Source organism: Paroedura picta, chromosome 4 (assembly GCF_049243985.1).
Source record: "Paroedura picta isolate Pp20150507F chromosome 4, Ppicta_v3.0, whole genome shotgun sequence".
In the NCBI taxonomy this organism is placed as follows: domain Eukaryota; kingdom Metazoa; phylum Chordata; class Lepidosauria; order Squamata; family Gekkonidae; genus Paroedura; species Paroedura picta.
Genome location: NC_135372.1, coordinates 45,847,657 through 45,864,828, shown reverse-complemented (window position 1 = coordinate 45,864,828; position 17,172 = coordinate 45,847,657). Strand labels below are relative to the sequence as shown.

At 42.4% G+C, this 17,172-nt stretch overlaps 1 protein-coding gene and 1 long non-coding RNA gene across 2 annotated transcripts in view; one reads left to right on the top strand and one right to left on the bottom strand.

The window, feature by feature from the left end:
* Window positions 1-7,125, top strand: part of LOC143835293 (uncharacterized) — an 86,749-nt gene extending 79,624 nt beyond the window's left edge. Inside the window, exon 4 of the long non-coding RNA XR_013230067.1 lies at window positions 6,887-7,125. This is a non-coding gene — a long non-coding RNA (uncharacterized LOC143835293). The remainder of the gene's footprint in view (window positions 1-6,886) is intronic.
* Window positions 604-17,074, bottom strand: LOC143835292 (uncharacterized). Its single transcript, XM_077332679.1, has 6 exons — window positions 15,221-17,074; window positions 14,006-14,079; window positions 8,959-9,071; window positions 7,150-7,280; window positions 5,582-5,679; window positions 604-2,379 (listed from the first exon to the last, which is right to left on the bottom strand). The coding sequence occupies exons 2-6, from the start codon at window positions 14,043-14,045 to the stop codon at window positions 2,348-2,350; spliced, it is 414 nt and encodes a 137-aa protein (XP_077188794.1). The 5' UTR covers window positions 14,046-14,079; window positions 15,221-17,074; the 3' UTR covers window positions 604-2,347.
* Window positions 17,075-17,172: the final 98 nt, after the last annotated feature.

The window sequence follows — 17,172 nt, the reverse complement described above, 5'->3', positions numbered from 1 at the left end:
CAGCACAAAGGGTGTTCTGAATGGATCCGAATCAGAAGCATCTTTTGGCTTGGCAAAGCCAGAGTTTATATATGTTTTTGGGAGAGGGGTCATGCTGAGCTTGTGATGGGGGGCATGATATGAGCAGGGTCAGCGCATGATGGAATTTTCAATGGGCACGAAGTCTCTAGGCAAACCTGACTCAGATGGACACTCAATCAGCAATACAATTGGGGGGGGGGGGACAAAGGCAAGACATGACTCAAGCTGCAGCTGTCATGTTGTACCTGTGGCTAAGAGCAAGCTAGGAGAGGAGATGGAGTCTGGCCCAATTGGGTCTTGGCAGACCTTAGCAGTGTCTGGCTTTGGCATAAGCCTGGATGGTTGAGAGGTGCCACTGGTTGATGGGGACAGTATGTATAGTCTATATGTATAGTCTATATGTATAGTCTCCAGTCTATAGAGTGGAGTCCTGCCACACAGAACATAAAAGGTAAAGGTATCCCCTGTGCAAGCACCAAGTCATGTCTGACCCTTGGGGTGACGCCCTCCAGCGTTTTCATGGCAGACTCAATACGGGGTGGTTTGCCAGTGCCTTCCCCAGTCATTACTGTTTACCCCCCAGCAAGCTGGGTACTCATTTTACTGACCTCGGAAGGATGGAAGGCTGAGTTAACCTTGAGCTGGCTGCTGGGATCGAACTCCCAGCCTCATGGTCAGACAGCTTCAGACAGCATTTCTGCTGCCTTACCACCCTGTGCCACAAGAGGCTCTACACATAACATTCAACACTGCTAATCCACGAGCAATTGTGCCATTACCAAAAGGGCTCCCCGATCCATTTCAATGTTTTAAGGAATAACTTGCAAAATGAATGTGTATAAGCAAATTAATGTGCATATCCCTCTTATTTAAAAAGTAAAATGTGTGTTGTCTCCCTAGAATATTTGATTCACTGGCATGAATATCATTCAAATTGTGACGTTGGGCTTAATGACCCTCCATGAGTTCTCATTTTATATTTTATCTATATCTGTACATACTCTTAAACATAGAGCAATGTTACACCAGTATGTTACACCCCCTTCACTTCTAGACCCAGATACCAAAAAGCCAGGGAAAGAAGTAGCATGAATTCAATTCTGCATTTCACAAACAATTAAAATTAAAATGTAAAGTAAGGCAATCTGTCACAAAAAGTTCATCTTAAAAGGTAACACCTTTATTAGTGGAGATCATTTCAGATACTAGCCATAAGAAATGGTCTTGGTATGTGACAACAAAAGAGAGCTGTTACAAAAGCCATAAAGGGGCTTTCTTAAGCCAAACATCTTAACACACTGAAAAGAGCCATTTAGTCTCCTTCCTGAGTTAAACAGAGCTGCAAAAAACTCATTTCCTGAGCCCCAACATACCTGTAAGCAAATATTCACCCATCGTGTTAATCATGTCACGGTGGTTTTTTTGCCACAAACACACACAAGGCAAGGAAACAATTTCTGTGAATCAGGAAACTAATCAAAAGTTAATTCAGTTTGAAATTGTCATTGATTTCCCCTAAAAAAATTTTTTTTAGGTATATAAGGAGTAGGATTGGATTTCATCCACAAAATGGATTGAGTTTGGCATGCAGATGAATATCCACTGCCTCTCCAGCACCAGGACAACAGAATATAGCAAAGTATGGCTCAATACCTTTACCTGTCTTTCTCATTTCTTGTTCCCTCCACCTCCCGTCTCTGCTACTGCAATGGTCCCCAACCTTTTTATCACCAGGGACCCCTCAACGCTTGACAATTTTACTGAGGCCCACTGCCCTAACGCTCTCTGACTCTGGTCGCTATGGTAATGTTTAAACATCCCTTCAAAATAAGATACAGACACGCCACAACAATGAACATAAGGAACATTTTGTTTTCATGGAAATTTTAACTCATGACAATGACAAATCAATGGGAACCCTGAGCTTGTTTCTCTGCAACCAGATAGTCCCATGTGCGCCTGCCGGATCGTGGATGAAATAAAGGGCCGGGGGGGGGGGGAGAAGGTGTCCTTCACGGCCTACCTCCAGTTAGTTGACGGACCACATGTGGTTCGCGGCCCACAGGTTGGGGATCGCTATGCTACTGCATTCAGCCTACAAGATCTTTATCAGTCCTCTGCTAATACAGTCCTACTGCATCATCCTGCTGCAGCCCCCCTCCCCCTTGTATCCTTCTTGGTCACCACCAAAGCCCCACTTCTCCCCACTCTTCAGGCATCTTTGCAGCCCAGCAGCTTTCCCTGCAGACACTCTTAAGCTTGGTCCACTGGATTCAGCCCCATCAAGTGCCACCTATGTGTCTGCCTGTCTCTGTTTCTTTCTGTCTCATCTCAGCAGCTCCTTCCTCTTGGTGGCTCCTAGGAATCAATAAACATAGAATCATAGAATCATAGAGTTGGAAGGGGCCATACAGGGCATCTAGTCCAACCCCCTGCTCTACGCGGGATCAGCACTAAGCATCCAAGAAAAGTATGTATCCAACCTTTGCTTGAAGACTGCCAGTGAGGGGGAGCTCACCACCTCCTTAGGCAGCCTATTGCACTGCTGAACTACTCTGACTGTGAAAATTTTTTTCCTGATATCTAGCCTTTATTGTTGTACTTGTAGTTTAAACCCATTACTGTGTGTCCTCTCCTCTGCAGCCAACAGAAACAACATCCTGCCCTCCTCCAAGTGACAACCTTTCAAATACTTAAAGAGGGCTATCATGTTCCCTCTCAACCTCCTTTTCTCCAGGCTGAACATTCCCAAGTCCCTCAACCTATCTTCATAAGGCTTGGTCCATTGGCCCCAGATCATCTTCGTCGCTCTCCTCTGTACCCTTCCAATTTTATCTATGTCCTTCTTGAAGTGAGGCCTTCATAACTGCACACAGTACACCTGGTGTGGTCTGACCAGTGCCGTATACAATGGGACTATGACATCTTGTGATTTTGATGTGATGCCCCTATTGATACAGCCCAAAATGGCATTCACCTTTTTTACCACTGCATCACACTGCCTGCTCGTGTTTAGTTTACAATCCACAAGTACCCCAAGGTCTCGTTCATACACAGTGTTACCTAGAAGCGTATCCCCCATCCAGTAGGCATGCTTTTCATTTTTCTGACCAAGATGCAGAACTTTACACTTATCTTTATTAAATTACATCTTCTTCTCATTTGCCCATTTTTCCATTGTGTTCAGATCTCGTTGAACTCTGTCTCTATCTCCCGGAGTATTTGCCAGTCCTCCAAATTTGGTATCATCTGCAAACTTGATGAGTAGTCCCTCCACCCCCTCATCTAGATCATTAATAAATATGTGGGTACCCCACTACTCACCTCCCTCCAGTCTGATGAAACACCATTGACAACAACTCTTTGAGTGCGGTTCTCTAACCCAGGGGTAGTCAACCTGTGGTCCTCCAGATGTTCATGGACTACAGTTCCCATGAGCCCCTGCCAGCATTTGCTGGCAGGGGCTCATGGGAATTTGTAGTCCATGAACATCTGGAGGACCACAGGTTGACTACCCCTGCTCTAACCAATTCCCTATCCACCTAACTATCTGAAAATCCATATTGCAGTCCTTCAATTTATCCAACAGAAAATCATGGGGAACCTTATCAAAAGCTTTATTAAAATCCAAGTAAACGACATCAACCGATTTTCCATGATCCAGCAAACCTGTCACTTGGTCAAAAAAGGAATCCAGGTTGGTCTGACACGACCTGTTGGAGACAAATCCATGCTGACTTCCTTGGATCTCCAAATTGTCTTCCAGATGTTTGCAGATTGCTCCCTTTAATATCTGCTTTAATAATAAAACACACACAACCTCTTTCCCCTTTGTTGCCCCTCCCTCCAAAGAGAACCAGAATAGGGTAGATCATTTCTGTCAAATAAAGAAACAGTCACACTAGGATTGAGACTGTCATTATGGCAAGCATGAACTCCCAATGGGTAACTGATGTCTTTCCTTTCTTCCTTTTATCCATCTAATTTTTAATTAGTAATAACGTTTACTGTTGCTTATTTGAGGTGTCTTTCTTACTGACTCTTTTGGGGGCAACGTGTGCAATGGCCAGCCAGGTCTAAGTGATCATTATGCTGTTGAGTTGCACTCCTACATGTGCCAGCCTCAGGTTTTGAGTAACATAAGCATCAATAGCCCTGTTAACAACTCAGGTGATTGTGGGGAGGCTTCAATGGTGTGAACTGTTGACTCTATGGGAGCATCAGCACGCAGCAAACATACTGATGTGACCAGCACTGGTGGCTTCACCAAGACCATTTATGCACTGGAGGTTTCATGCCAGGCTGCAGGCTAGAGTTTTAGTCATAGCAGTTAGCCCCACCTCTTCCTGGACCCACACGGGGGAGCATTTGGCCCGGCGCTCCTCATCTGCCTCCGATTTTTGCTTCTGCACGGGAGCTAGGGCAGTGAAGTTCCCAGTGCATAAATGGTCCAAAAGAAAAAAAAGAGGACCATACCAAAGTCTACTAGGCATTACCTTTGGGGCTGCTGAGTCTTCAATCAGACTGGGAGATGCCCCACCCATCACTTCCATTGCCTGAAGTGGCAGTCTTCAAGCAAAGGTTGGATACACACTTTTCTTGGATGCTTTAGGATGCTTTGGGCTGATCAGCTTTGGGCTGATCCTGCGTTGAGCAGGGGGTTGGACTAGATGGCCTGTATGGACCCTTCCAACTCTATGATTCTAAGTGATAGAGAAAATGTTTCAAAAGATATGCCAGTTGCACTGTCACATCACTTTCAATAAACAATGGAAATGACATAGGGTAGCTCTAGGAATGGCCAGAAACTCTGTGTTAAAAACAGAATCCCACTCTCCTATCCCATTCTCAGCCCTCCTTCTGGTTGCCAGACAATGCCTGGCAATCCCAACGGCCATATATGGGCACTGGTTTACACTATCAGCATCACTGCCAGATCCCAGCCAAGCCTTGAGATGGAGGGCAGTCTCATCTGCCCTCAAAGGTGACTGCCTGGGAAGGATGTGCCTGAGGCCTAGAGTGAGTGAGATCTCCAGAACACAAATTGACATCCAGCTGTTTTCTAAGCGACTGCGACTTGTGTAGGATCAGGACCAATATACTTTCTCTCTTCTGTATTGCCTAAAAGGAGGGAGAGCTTATTCCACAGACTCCATCAGTTACACCTTGGTTAACATGACTGCCTTCAATAGTTCACACTTATGGCTCCCGATAGGTGTATTTGAAGTTGCTTTTATAGAGGCTCTGTAAACAACAGATGGAATATGAGCAGTCTGTGTGTACGTTCCCTGCTCAGAAGATGACTCCTGGCATGTTGGTGTGGGTGGGAACTAATATTTATTCACCATCTCTCCTAATGTTACCTGTCAAGCCATTTTCTGCTGCGATGATTTTTTAATGCTAGCTTAGGGCACATCTAGTTCAAAAAAGGTGAGCGTAGTTTTGGTTGAAATATTTATAGGGAATTATAGATCCATTTCGTCTCCAGCGCAAAACAGAAGTCTATGTGCCTGTTTCTTCGTCTTGAATGATGCAACGGCCAAATAAAGGATAGGCCTACCTTTATCCACGGTTTGACTGCAGGAGGGTGAACACAATGCAGACTCTTCTGTCCAAAGGTTACATTTTGAGGTGAAACTTCTTCCTGGAAACTTTTCTCTGCCACAAAGTGATAGAAAAGACACCTAAGGACATCCTTGAAGCTGAAAATTGGAAACCTTATTTATTATTGATTTTCATTTTTAAAACTTTTAAAAATTATGACCCTTCCTTTTCTGACCGCCAACGTGACCAGTATAAAACATGGTAAAGATGGTAAAGCACAAGAGTGGACTCTGGCTTTGCATATTCCCCACAGAGTTTAAGGTTGGAAGAGGTGGCCTATGAAGCCTTCCAAACTCCAAGCTCGTTTTCTTCACTACACGGACTCTCAAAGTCTGAAGCTGAGGCAATGATTCCCTCTTTTTCTCTTCAAGAAGCTGGTCAAAACAGTGCCGGTGTGCCTGCTATGTCTCGGAATCAATTTAAAAATTATATTTCAGCTAATCAATGTTGGCAGAGTTTAAATGTGCAAAAGAGCATAGCACTGTGTTGCTTAAAATAATAAAATAGTTTTTATTACTAAGGCTGTAGTGAGGAGAAGACAGAGGCGGGGAGAGCCAGTAGTAGATTTCCTGCTATAGTGGGAGGCCTGCCAACCCTACCACCATCACCCCACACTCACTCTCGGAACTATGATTAGAGAGCCACAGAGATTACTGTACGCTGGTTTAGAAATCTAATGCTGCCTTGAAACACTGAGGCGCATCCCTCAGTGTGAAGCATCTTCCCATTCACCCTTGTCTTTTCCATTTCACAAAGTTAAATCACCCTTGTCAACAAATACCAGTTAACGAGCCTGCAATTAATAGGGGATGCTTGGCTACATCCTTCCCACAGTGATGCCTGCCGACAGGCCTAGGAGAGGCCCTGCCTCCTCTCAACTGAGGATGATGTATGAGCTCACAAAAGAAAAACTGTCAGTAAGCAAGAAAGCATGAGTGGATAAATCATGACAGACTTATGCACATGCCATGTTGTCATCTTAGTGGCTGCTTAGCACAAAAAGGCCAATCGCTTTTGGCTTCTGGGAACAGGAGGCAGGTCAGGGATCTGACACCCCCTGCAAAGAACATCTCACCCAACAGGGCCTCCTGAGCCCTTGTCACCCTTTATGGCTCTTCATTGCTCACTCTGCAAGGGCAAATCTGGATGCCAAAGAATCAAAATGGGAGGGGGATGGGAAATTCTCTGCACCACTAAGATTTTGAATAATTGCACAAAATAAAACATTCTGTGAATTTTATCCTCTGTTTCTCAATCGGAGGCATCTCATTGGCTTCTCAAGATCAGAACGGACAAGGTGTGGGAGATTCTTGACTGGATCTTCCCAGCATCTATTGAGGTTGAATTACGGTACCACTTGGGACCCCAGCCATGACTGAAGTCTTGTGAGGTAGGGGAGAAGTAGTTTAACTCTTTCATCCATGCACTTTTTTCCTAATAAAAACAGAGTGACTCATACTATGAGAGCCCTTGCAAGACAAAAGATGAATACTTGTGTTTTTTTTTATAAATAGAGCTACTTACGTCACAAGAATAGAAGAGTCAATTTCCACCCACATCAATAATTTGGCTTTGGAGATCTGGGACCTCTCTTGCATCACCGTTGATCTCATTTGGGTCTCATTTGGGGGGGGGGCATGAATGTGGTTTTTAACCTAGTTGAATAGAAGCAGAATATCTGAGTTATGTGACGAAGTCATCTGTGCTAGTCAGATCTCATCTGGAATCATATGTCCACTTGTTCTGGGCACTGCATTTTAAGAAAAATATAGACAAATTGGAAAAAGATTCAAAGGAGTGCAACTCAGCCTGGGAGTTAGGAAGAGTAGTTATTCATGAAAAAGTTGAAGAAACTGTATATTTGGTCAGAAAAAGGGAATGATTGCACCCTTCAAATATCTGAACAGCTGTTATCTGGAAAAGGGAAAAGATTTGTTCTCTGCAGCTTTAGGCAGAACAATTTGATCTAATAAAATTAAGTTCCGGCGAGTAGAACATACAGGAAACTTCCTAATGGTAGGACTAGATCTGGGGTCTACTGAAGAATCAAAATACCCTGAGCTATTCACAACCCACCCAATAAATTATCAAGTTTATGTTCTAGAAACAGAGCTTGGTCTACGTAGAATACTGGAAATAGAGCTAAGCAGCACAGAGAAATGTATGGACTTAAAAAAAAAACAGCAGATATTTTGCAGTATTTTCTAAGTTATTCTAGGAAATGCTGTGATAGTTACTTCTACACTCTTCCCCGCTTTGAGGTAAATTTTCCCCGCAAAGAAAAATGTTGACATAGCCTTGTAGTGTGGTTTCTTTCAGGTGTTGACATTTCTTTATTCTGAGTGGTGTCATTATGGTGCTTATCCACAAAACACATGTTTTTTCTTTCTTTTATCTTTTTATCTGTTGAGTTCCCCTGAACTCTCCTGACTTCTAGAAAGGGGACACTCTTTCCAAGTACCTCCACTATTCCTTCCTAGATAAACCAGCATCCACTGCTTACTGAGGATTCTGAAGCACCTTCACACACAAACACACACGAGCCTGAGGAAATACACACTCTAAATACGCAGGGATTCTCCTTCTCTCCTACAAAGAATTTTCCTTCCAATTTGGTCCGAATTGGTAGTTAACATCTCATTGCCAAAATTCCCACTACCAAATATTTACCTTCTTGGTTGTCCAGTCACTATATGGATTAGCTGTCAGTAGAAAACTGAGGTCATTTCCGCACATCAGTAAAAATAGTGTTTTGCCAGCTGAATGTTATCTCGCTTCCCAGCCATTCCTCACCTTTTATGCTGTCTCGCCTTGTCTGCTGTTGTTTCACACTTCTTACACTTCACATGTGCTGCTGGAAATGGCGGAAGAGAGCAACACACCTTATGCGCCTCTCTTCCACCTGTCAATCAATCTAGGCAGCCAATCCACCCCCAATCCCCATTATATTTTATAATGGGAATTTCAGCATTCCTGCCTGGGGGTTTGAAGTAAAGCCTACAAACTTTCAGGGTAGCTTCAGGAGGCTCTTCCCTGACTCGAAATTTCAGAATGATTGGCCCAAGTGGTCCACTTCTAGGTGCTCCCGAAGAGGGAGCAACCTGTAGGAGATTAATTCCAACTCAGCTCTACAACATCTCTTTGGTCAACAACATCTACAACAGCTTGGTGTAGTGGTTAAGAGTGATGGCTTCTAGTGATGTAGTGATTAAGAGTGATGGTTTCATTCCCCACTCCTCCACATGCAACTACCTGTGACCTTGGGTTTGTCACAGCTCTGATAGTGCTGTTCTGACAGAGCAGTAATTTCAGGGCTTTCTCAGCCCCACCTACCTCACAGGGTACCTGTTGTGAGTAGAGGAAGGGAAGAAGATTGCAAGTCATAGAATCATAGAGTTGGAAGGGATCTCCAGGGTCATCTAGTCCAACCTCCTTTGAGACCCCATCTGGTAGAAAAAAACAAGGTATAAAAAAACAACTTTTGTTCTTTTGGGGGTAATTGACACTGAATACATACAGGTAGGGTTGCCAGCCTCTGTGCTGCAGATCAGCTGGCTGGTAGGGGAACTTACCAGGAGAAAAGGGAAGGCCCAGGGTATATCGGGGTGACACTTCGGTAATTGGGCAAAAATTTGGGAGACTACCTGTTCTGGACACCACACCAATACTGAAAGAGAGGAAGCTAGGACTGATTTGCAGCAGTCCTAAGTAAAGGGCCACAATATACTTTGTTTAGAATTGCTATCTTTATTTATTTATTATGTAGTGTATTTTAACCCCAACATTCCTCAGAGGAGCTCAAGGTGATACCCATGGTTTTTGCCTCCTCCATTTCATCATGTGAAGTGGGTTAGGCTGAGTGAAAATTACTGGTGCAAGATCAACCAGTAACTTTCATGGTGTGAATTCAGGTTTTACCAGTTCCAGTCCAGTATTCTAACCACTGAACCATGCAGGTTCTTATTGACCCATATGACCCTGATGGCATCTATTACAGGGGTGAGGGCATTATCTGGTATTATATATAGAGTTAGCTAAGAAGGCAATAGCACTCCTGATCAAATCAAACTGTTGGACCATTATCATTTGATCTTGTGGGGCACGTTGACAAGGAGAAAGCACGGTAACCCTTGCCAATAGAAAGAATAATATTTTGCATCAGCATTACTTCCCCCAACGAGCAAGTTGTAGGGAGAATGATAGCATGTTATTAACCACTGTTCTTCCTGTATAAATATCTATTATGTTCACAAAGCAATACCCAATGCAAATTAAATAAGCGTGCTTCCCGGAGCTATTACTTCCATTACTTTGTTTCTAAAGTGGAACTTTCTGTCGTAGTTTATGATCACAACACGTCTCATCTCTATGCAAATAAGAAAGTATGTGAACCAAAGCAGTGCTGTTGGCTACAGGCAGGGCAAGATATAGCGGCAATTTCATCAACGGTGTACTGCATGGTATATGATCTCATTTGTCTAGCCTAACAGGATAAAGCCAACAGGCAAAGATTTCAGTAGAGGAGCCTCAAGACCAGTGCGAGGGGAAACCCTAAATAAAACAAAGCAAACCAATCGGTCAGGGGGGGGGGGGTCTGAAAATATAGAGATTTATTATTTATGTGGAACAATGCAAGATGGATTGAGATGTGCAACAACAAGCTTTCCGAGGGATAACAAGCAGAATTGCAATCAAACCATATGCTATTTTTCATTTTGTCTTGACAAGAAGCAGAAGTACACATTAGAAAAAAAGGTGGGACAGCTGGTTAAAATAGCAACCCAAGGTGGGTTCCTCCCTATTCCTCATAACATATACTCTAGACTGCATTGTAACGTAACGTCCTTACACTGTACATTTCAGTGGTGCTTGCTATACAAAATTAATCACTGCTAGAGGGAGCAGAGAACATTCAGAATAATCCCATCAGGACCCAGGGCAAGTTGTAGTTCATGTTACAGCAGGAGAAAACTTGACATTGGGGATGCCCTTTTCAGCAGCAGCTCTGCGCATCTTATAATGTGTGGCTATACCTACAGAAAGTCCAGATATTCACAGCTTAAAGCAGGCTACATAATTCTCTGGAAATGAGGAAAACCGCTCCTTTTATGTACCCAGAATAAGAGTCAGCCGAGACAGGGCAGAATAGAAGTCCAAGGAATGAATAAATACATCAATAAAAGATTATACTGATTTCTTTAAAACAGTTCACCCTTCTATTCAGATGGTTCTAAGGAGCCATTGATAGAAAATCGAAGCGTTGAAACTCCTACAACATGGACAGCCAGCATGTAAAATAAAAAGACATATCAATAATGTATCAGCAGCATCATATATAAAATACTCTCTGGAAAAACACAAAAACTTTGGGGTGGCACAATGAACCTTGTTTTACAATCTTATCTTGTGTAACCACTCATGGTCCCCATTCATGGGAAGACTGGATTAGTAAGCATTGTATAAAAGCCCCCATCTAATTAAAGCTGAAATCTTGTGCAGACGTTCGTTAGGGAGTAAGTTCCATGAACTCAATGTGATTTATTTATGAGTATGCATGCCAGCGGGTGAAAAAGTCACTGTGTTCAACTTGACTTGATTATATGTTCTAAACCGATTTGTAGCAATCATACACTGGAACAAGACTTCTCACAGTGGATGGGAGCCGTTGGACCCAACTCATAAAGTTTTAATAATATTCATCTTTTTTTGTTCTATCTGGTGTTTTTATCTGATGCATGTTAATAATCAAGTAATCGATGTTCTATCCGGTGACACTCCGTCTCCCTGCTACTGCTTCTTTGGCAGATTTTTTTCTGGTGGGGGCTTTTTTCTCAGCCCTGCATTGATTGATCTCAGCCAGTCAGGGAGCATATGGAAAAACAAGGATGTTTCAGAACAATGTTAATAATTAAATTAGAGTAGATCCTAATGTCATTTCATTTGTACTTTAATATATACTCCCGGAGCCTCTTCTGGCACGGGGTGGTAAGGCAGCGACGTGCTGTCTGAAGCTCTGACCACGAGGCTGGGAGTTCAATCCCAGCAGCCGGCTCAAGGTTGACTCAGCCTTCCATCCTTCCGAGGTCGGTAAAAGGAGTACCCAGCTTGCTGGGGGGTAAACGGTAATGACTGGGGAAGGCACTGGCAAACCACCATGTATTGAGTCTGCCATGAAAACACTAGAAGGGCGTCACCCCAAGGGTCAGACATGACTCGGTGTTTGCACAGGGGATACCTTTACCTTTACCTATATACTCCCAGCATTCCTAGAAAAGGAGCTGGATTCCTCATAGTTCAAAGCAGCACTGCTTTACGAGTATTTCAGAATACACTATTCAAGAAACAGAGGATGAGAAAAATCACACTGGTGTGAGAGCACCCAATACTGCTGTGACCTGGATTGTGGGTTGGCTAAGGAGGTCCAAATTTGCAGTTAGGTGAAATGCTTAGATGAGCATGGGATGGAGAACTGGGTGCTTCTGCATTTATGGATTGGTCTTCTGCACTGCCCTCATTCCAGTTTGGACTGTATGGAGCAATATTTTCACTGACATAAGCTGACAGCATCATTGGCCTCTATCGGCAGTGAGGTAAGACCTATCCACCCCCTCCACTATCATCAACAGGAAATGGCATGCCTCGTATTCTGACAATTTCCCTAAAATTTCCCTTTTGGATATGTTTTTGTCCTTTAGAAAAGACATTACAGATTCACCCCTCCCCTTTCCTCTTATAAAATACAAATAAAAGTGCCTCAAGTTTGGTGAAAACAACTCTGAGGTTTTTTATTCGGTATGTGTGTGCATCCTTTTAAAAAATGCCCTTCTCTTTTAAATATCAACAATATACAGTCTGATGCTATGTGAAATAAAATGTCAATACGTGTCTTTTTTTTATATCTATATAATTCTCCCGGTGCCTACAGAGCATTACATTCTATTCTTCAGGGGACACAGAGCCAAGAACATTGACCTTTAACCTTTTCCCACCTGCGAGTAATTGAAATTCTTCCAAAGGTGACAGAATTTGGATTGTATTTTATATTAAGGTGTGTGTTAAGGTCAGAAAATGCAGCTGGAATTTTCCGACCTTAGGAAGGTCAAGCATTGAAATGCTGGTTAAGTCACTTCACTGTGAAGCATAATGCAAAACCTGAATTTTGTAGAAGTGATTCAGATGAGGGTTTTTCTACCAGTGGAGGGGAATGGGAGAAGGGTGCTGGATGGTTTCATTTTGTCAATCAAATGAGAAAAGGCTTTTCAGCTCCAATAGAGAAAAAACTACTGATTGCCTGTATTTAGTTGTTTTTTTGTTTTTTTTACAAGCTGAGAAATATTTCTTAGAATTCTCAAAATGGCAAACATTGGGCCACAGTAGAGCTGAGTGAATGTTCCCTAATTTTATTTGTTCTCATATTAGTTTATATTTCTGTCATGGTTTCAGTTTTCCGGTTTTCAATGTTGGCTTTGTAGATCCAGAACGGCAGGGAAACCATCTACAGGTTTAGGCCGACATACTTAGCGGACTGGGGGCCAAGGGAATATCCCGATCTCTGTGTACGCCTGAAGGGCGAGGGAGAGACTGTGCCTTCACTGGTGGTGACTGGAAGTGGTGATGGCACTCCCGAGGCTATGAGCTGCAGCACCATGCACAAATTCTAACTGGGTAGCAGAACATGGAGAAAACAAATGACGTCATCCTTCCATTCACGTGCTGGGATCCACTAGTCATTCAGAAGTTGTACGCTTGCACAGTGCCGCAACCAGGGCAGGCAGTTCCATCAGTGCCTCCTGTCACATATCTGTAAGGGCACCACTTTTCCATCTTTCTCCAGTAGAGCACGGAGGTTGGGATATTCCCTGCGCCGTACCTCCCAAGACATTGCTGGCCTCAACCTACTCACAGAAAACATTTTTTCCCTTAACGAGCATGGCTTAAATTGTGCAAAAGTATAACTATGGCATCTGTTTTCAGTGCTTGGGGCTGGCTGGAGGACACACAAATATACTTCAGGCAAAAAACCCAAAAACACTTGGCTAGTCATTTATTAATTCAGAGTGATTCTCTCCAGAGCATGAAAAAGGTTGTCCAGGCATTGCACACAAACTTTTTATATTTTTAGGATTAGGGCTGAACAAAGAGTAGTTTTTTGATGAATATTTAGGCAGCACTGTGAAGTGCCTCCTTCTTCCCACTTTTTGCAATTTTTCAGTCACGACCTTGAAAGAAATGCTTGTTTATTCCCTTTTCTGATCATTGGTGATCTTTGTTTTTAAGCTATTTTGGTAAAAGGGGAATATATTACGAGCTTCGGTGGGAAAGTGAACGTTAAAATGTGGCTTTAGTTCCTAAAAAACATGTCATAACTTTTGTTTGTTACCTATTGCCTCCTTAAGTTGAAGAAGAAGCTGCCCCTTCATTTGGGGTCTTGAACAAAGGCACCTTCACTGGGATCTGCCAATGTAAATGTATTTAAATTTAATCAATTACTTAATGCATACATCAGTTCAAAGACAGCCTGACTAATTGGAGATTAAAAATCTCTTACTGGTTCAGAGCACTTATAAAATTCTTATACTCAAGGAGCAGAAGAGGGATAAAGGAAAGAGGAAAGCATCCCAGGGCATTTATTTATTTGTGTGTTATATTTATGAGTTCTTTTCTGCTAGATTTTCACACACAATTGGCAACAAGACTACAATATAAAATTAAGGATCCATAAACATGAAGGACCTCATGAGGAAGTCAGAACTTCCTTAATGAGGAACAAACTTTGAGAGAAACCCAGCCAAAGCTAAACACATTTAAATCACATTTCTTTTTAGTGGCTAAATTAAGCATATGCTTAATCCCATTCCATTGAAATCAATGGGACAGATGTGCTTAATTTGGAAAGGAATATTCCTTTCACAAAAACAAAACAACATTGAGAATTAACTTTGCCTTCTGTTTGGATCTATTCAAAGATCGCTGGAACAAGCATTCCCTTAGGCTCCTGGTGACTGAAAGCTTAAAAAAAAAAACCTTCTACTCACATAGTAAGGCAGCCTTTCTCAACATTTTTTTACCATTTGAGAATCCCCTGAAGCATCCTTCAGGCCTCAAAAAACCCCAGAAGTGGCATGATTGTGCAGAATATGTTTGGGAAGCATAGCTGTGTACAGGCCCACCCAGGACCCCTCCCCTTCCTACCCACCCCCCAGAAATATTGTTGACCATTTGGGGAGGGGTGTGTGGGTTGACATGATTATTTATGGTCATATCACTCAATAAATATTTAACATTAAAAAAAAATAAAAATGAATTAAAACCCATCCCTTCCACAAACCCTTCCACGGCCATCAAAACCCTCGAGGGTTCCATGAAACCCTGGTTGAGAAAGCCTGTACCAGGGTTTCACATGACATACAGTAAGAATTACGATATGATTATTACAGTCTCATGTATGTTGGGAGTATTTGTATATCTCTAAATTTCTGCTAAATTTTGTGAAGCAGAATTATACATGTATCTTAGGTGGCCATCCAAGTTTGCAGAAAAATCTAAAAATTTACCAGAAAAAGTTTTGTTTTTTTTTAAAGAAAGAAAACCTCACCTCTTAGCACCTGTGTGGAAATGCTGCTGTCGCCAGTCCCACCTTCCCTGAGCAGCTTCTGATTTTCAGGAGGCTGAAGCCAGTGCCAGTGCTGGGAGGGGTAGGGGTAGGGGGGCAGCAGGCTGGGAGACACATGGGAGGGCAGAAAGAGAGAGAAATATGGCTGGCACGGGGGAGAGAAAGAGTAAGAAAAGGGATAGTGAGGGGAAAAGAGAGAGAGACTGAGAAAAGGAACAGGAGAGAGGAGGTACAAGATTTGGAAATAGGATAGCAGTTTCCTCAAGTTTACTGTGGGTCCCCACTATCGATAAAATAGTGGAAGTTTTTATAAGCTCAAAAACAACTTCCGGAAAGCTGGAAATAGCTTTCAACTGCTATATAATACCAGTTTTGGCCCATGTGGTGCATGCTTGTATATATCACTCAGTAGAATAGACCTCACAATCCTAGGGAAAAAAGAGAAAAAAATGGCACCATATATAAAATATTTGAGATCAACGAGAAGGTTGCTGGTGCTTTAGATTGAAGATACAAGACGCTGGATGGAAAGAATGCCTCTGCTTTACGATCAAGTGTAAGTACTTTTGATAATGAAATAGCTCACCTTTGCAACAGCTTAAAAGTCATTGAAATGGGAGAAAGCCACATTAACGACGGGAAAGTGAAAGCTGAAATCTAATCTTGCTAAGGAGAACAGGTCATTTTTACTGCTGAACTATTTTCAACACAAACACTCATGTGCTCCATGTAATTTATTGATGCCATTCCTTTAAGTGCAACGGAAAATAAGATTTTCATATTCTTGCCTGATAAGAAGTTCCGTGGTATTGATCTTGAACTTCACGACTTTGCTGTACAGTTAATAAAGTTTATTATCTTCCTCCGCTATGGCACATCGCATCAATAATCAAAGAAACGTAATGTGCCACAGTATTCTTCGGAGTTGAAGGGGGAAATGTTCGAAGGATATATCTTGCAAAAAATCTCCTTTAACATTTTTGTCAGGGCCTTAGCAAAGAATAAACCTTTGAACAGATTTTATTGCACCCCAGGGCTGTAGATTAAAGCAAAACCAGTATCTAATCAATATCATCAAGACTGCACTTTAATTTACTGATGTATAGTAATTATCAGCAGGTGCTACAGACAGAAATTTTCGACACCGGCGTGTTAACAGGTTGTTGAAAAAAGGACTAAGACAATGGTTTTCCATTATGAAAATGAAAAGGCTGGCCGATATCTGGCATCTGCTTCACCTCAATAAGTGCTGATAGAGTTTCCAATTTAAATCTAAAAGGGAATTTAACAAAAGACCATGACTCGGACCGTGCACAAGTGGATGGAAAGTGACCTGTTCATTTTGGGAGACATTGGCACAGGTCTCGAGTGCGCAGAAATGATTTGTACCTTCCTAAGGCCATATGGTAAATTATAACTGAGCGGCAGCAACAGATTTTTTATGCATACTGTTAAAGCAAATATTTGTCACTTAGCACTTCGGAGTGATTTTGGATTCCTGCAATTTCACATTTCTGTGCAATGAGGTCGTTGTGCTGGAAAAAGCCAGCACATTTATGGAATGAGAATGTTGTTGCTAACTTTCTGCTAAATTAGTCATCTTCCTGGCTGAAGGCATCGTCAATCACACTTTTGGAGTCCTACCACATCAACACTGCATTTGATTGGGGTGAAGACTCAGCTCCTGTTCATACGTAGCCACAGTAGTGGGGGAACCATTCCCCTGTGGGTGTGATCGCAGTGTTCTGATGCTGTCCCATTCAACATGTGATCATTGATTGGCTGGGATTGCGCATATGACTAGCAGTATAACCCTGTGCAGAGTTGCTCCAGCCTCAGCAGTTGATTGCCCTGTAATTCAGGAAAGAATAAGAGGCTGTAATGGAATAATGGCATGAGATAGGATTTTTTAAAAGTTCAACATTCTATAAATT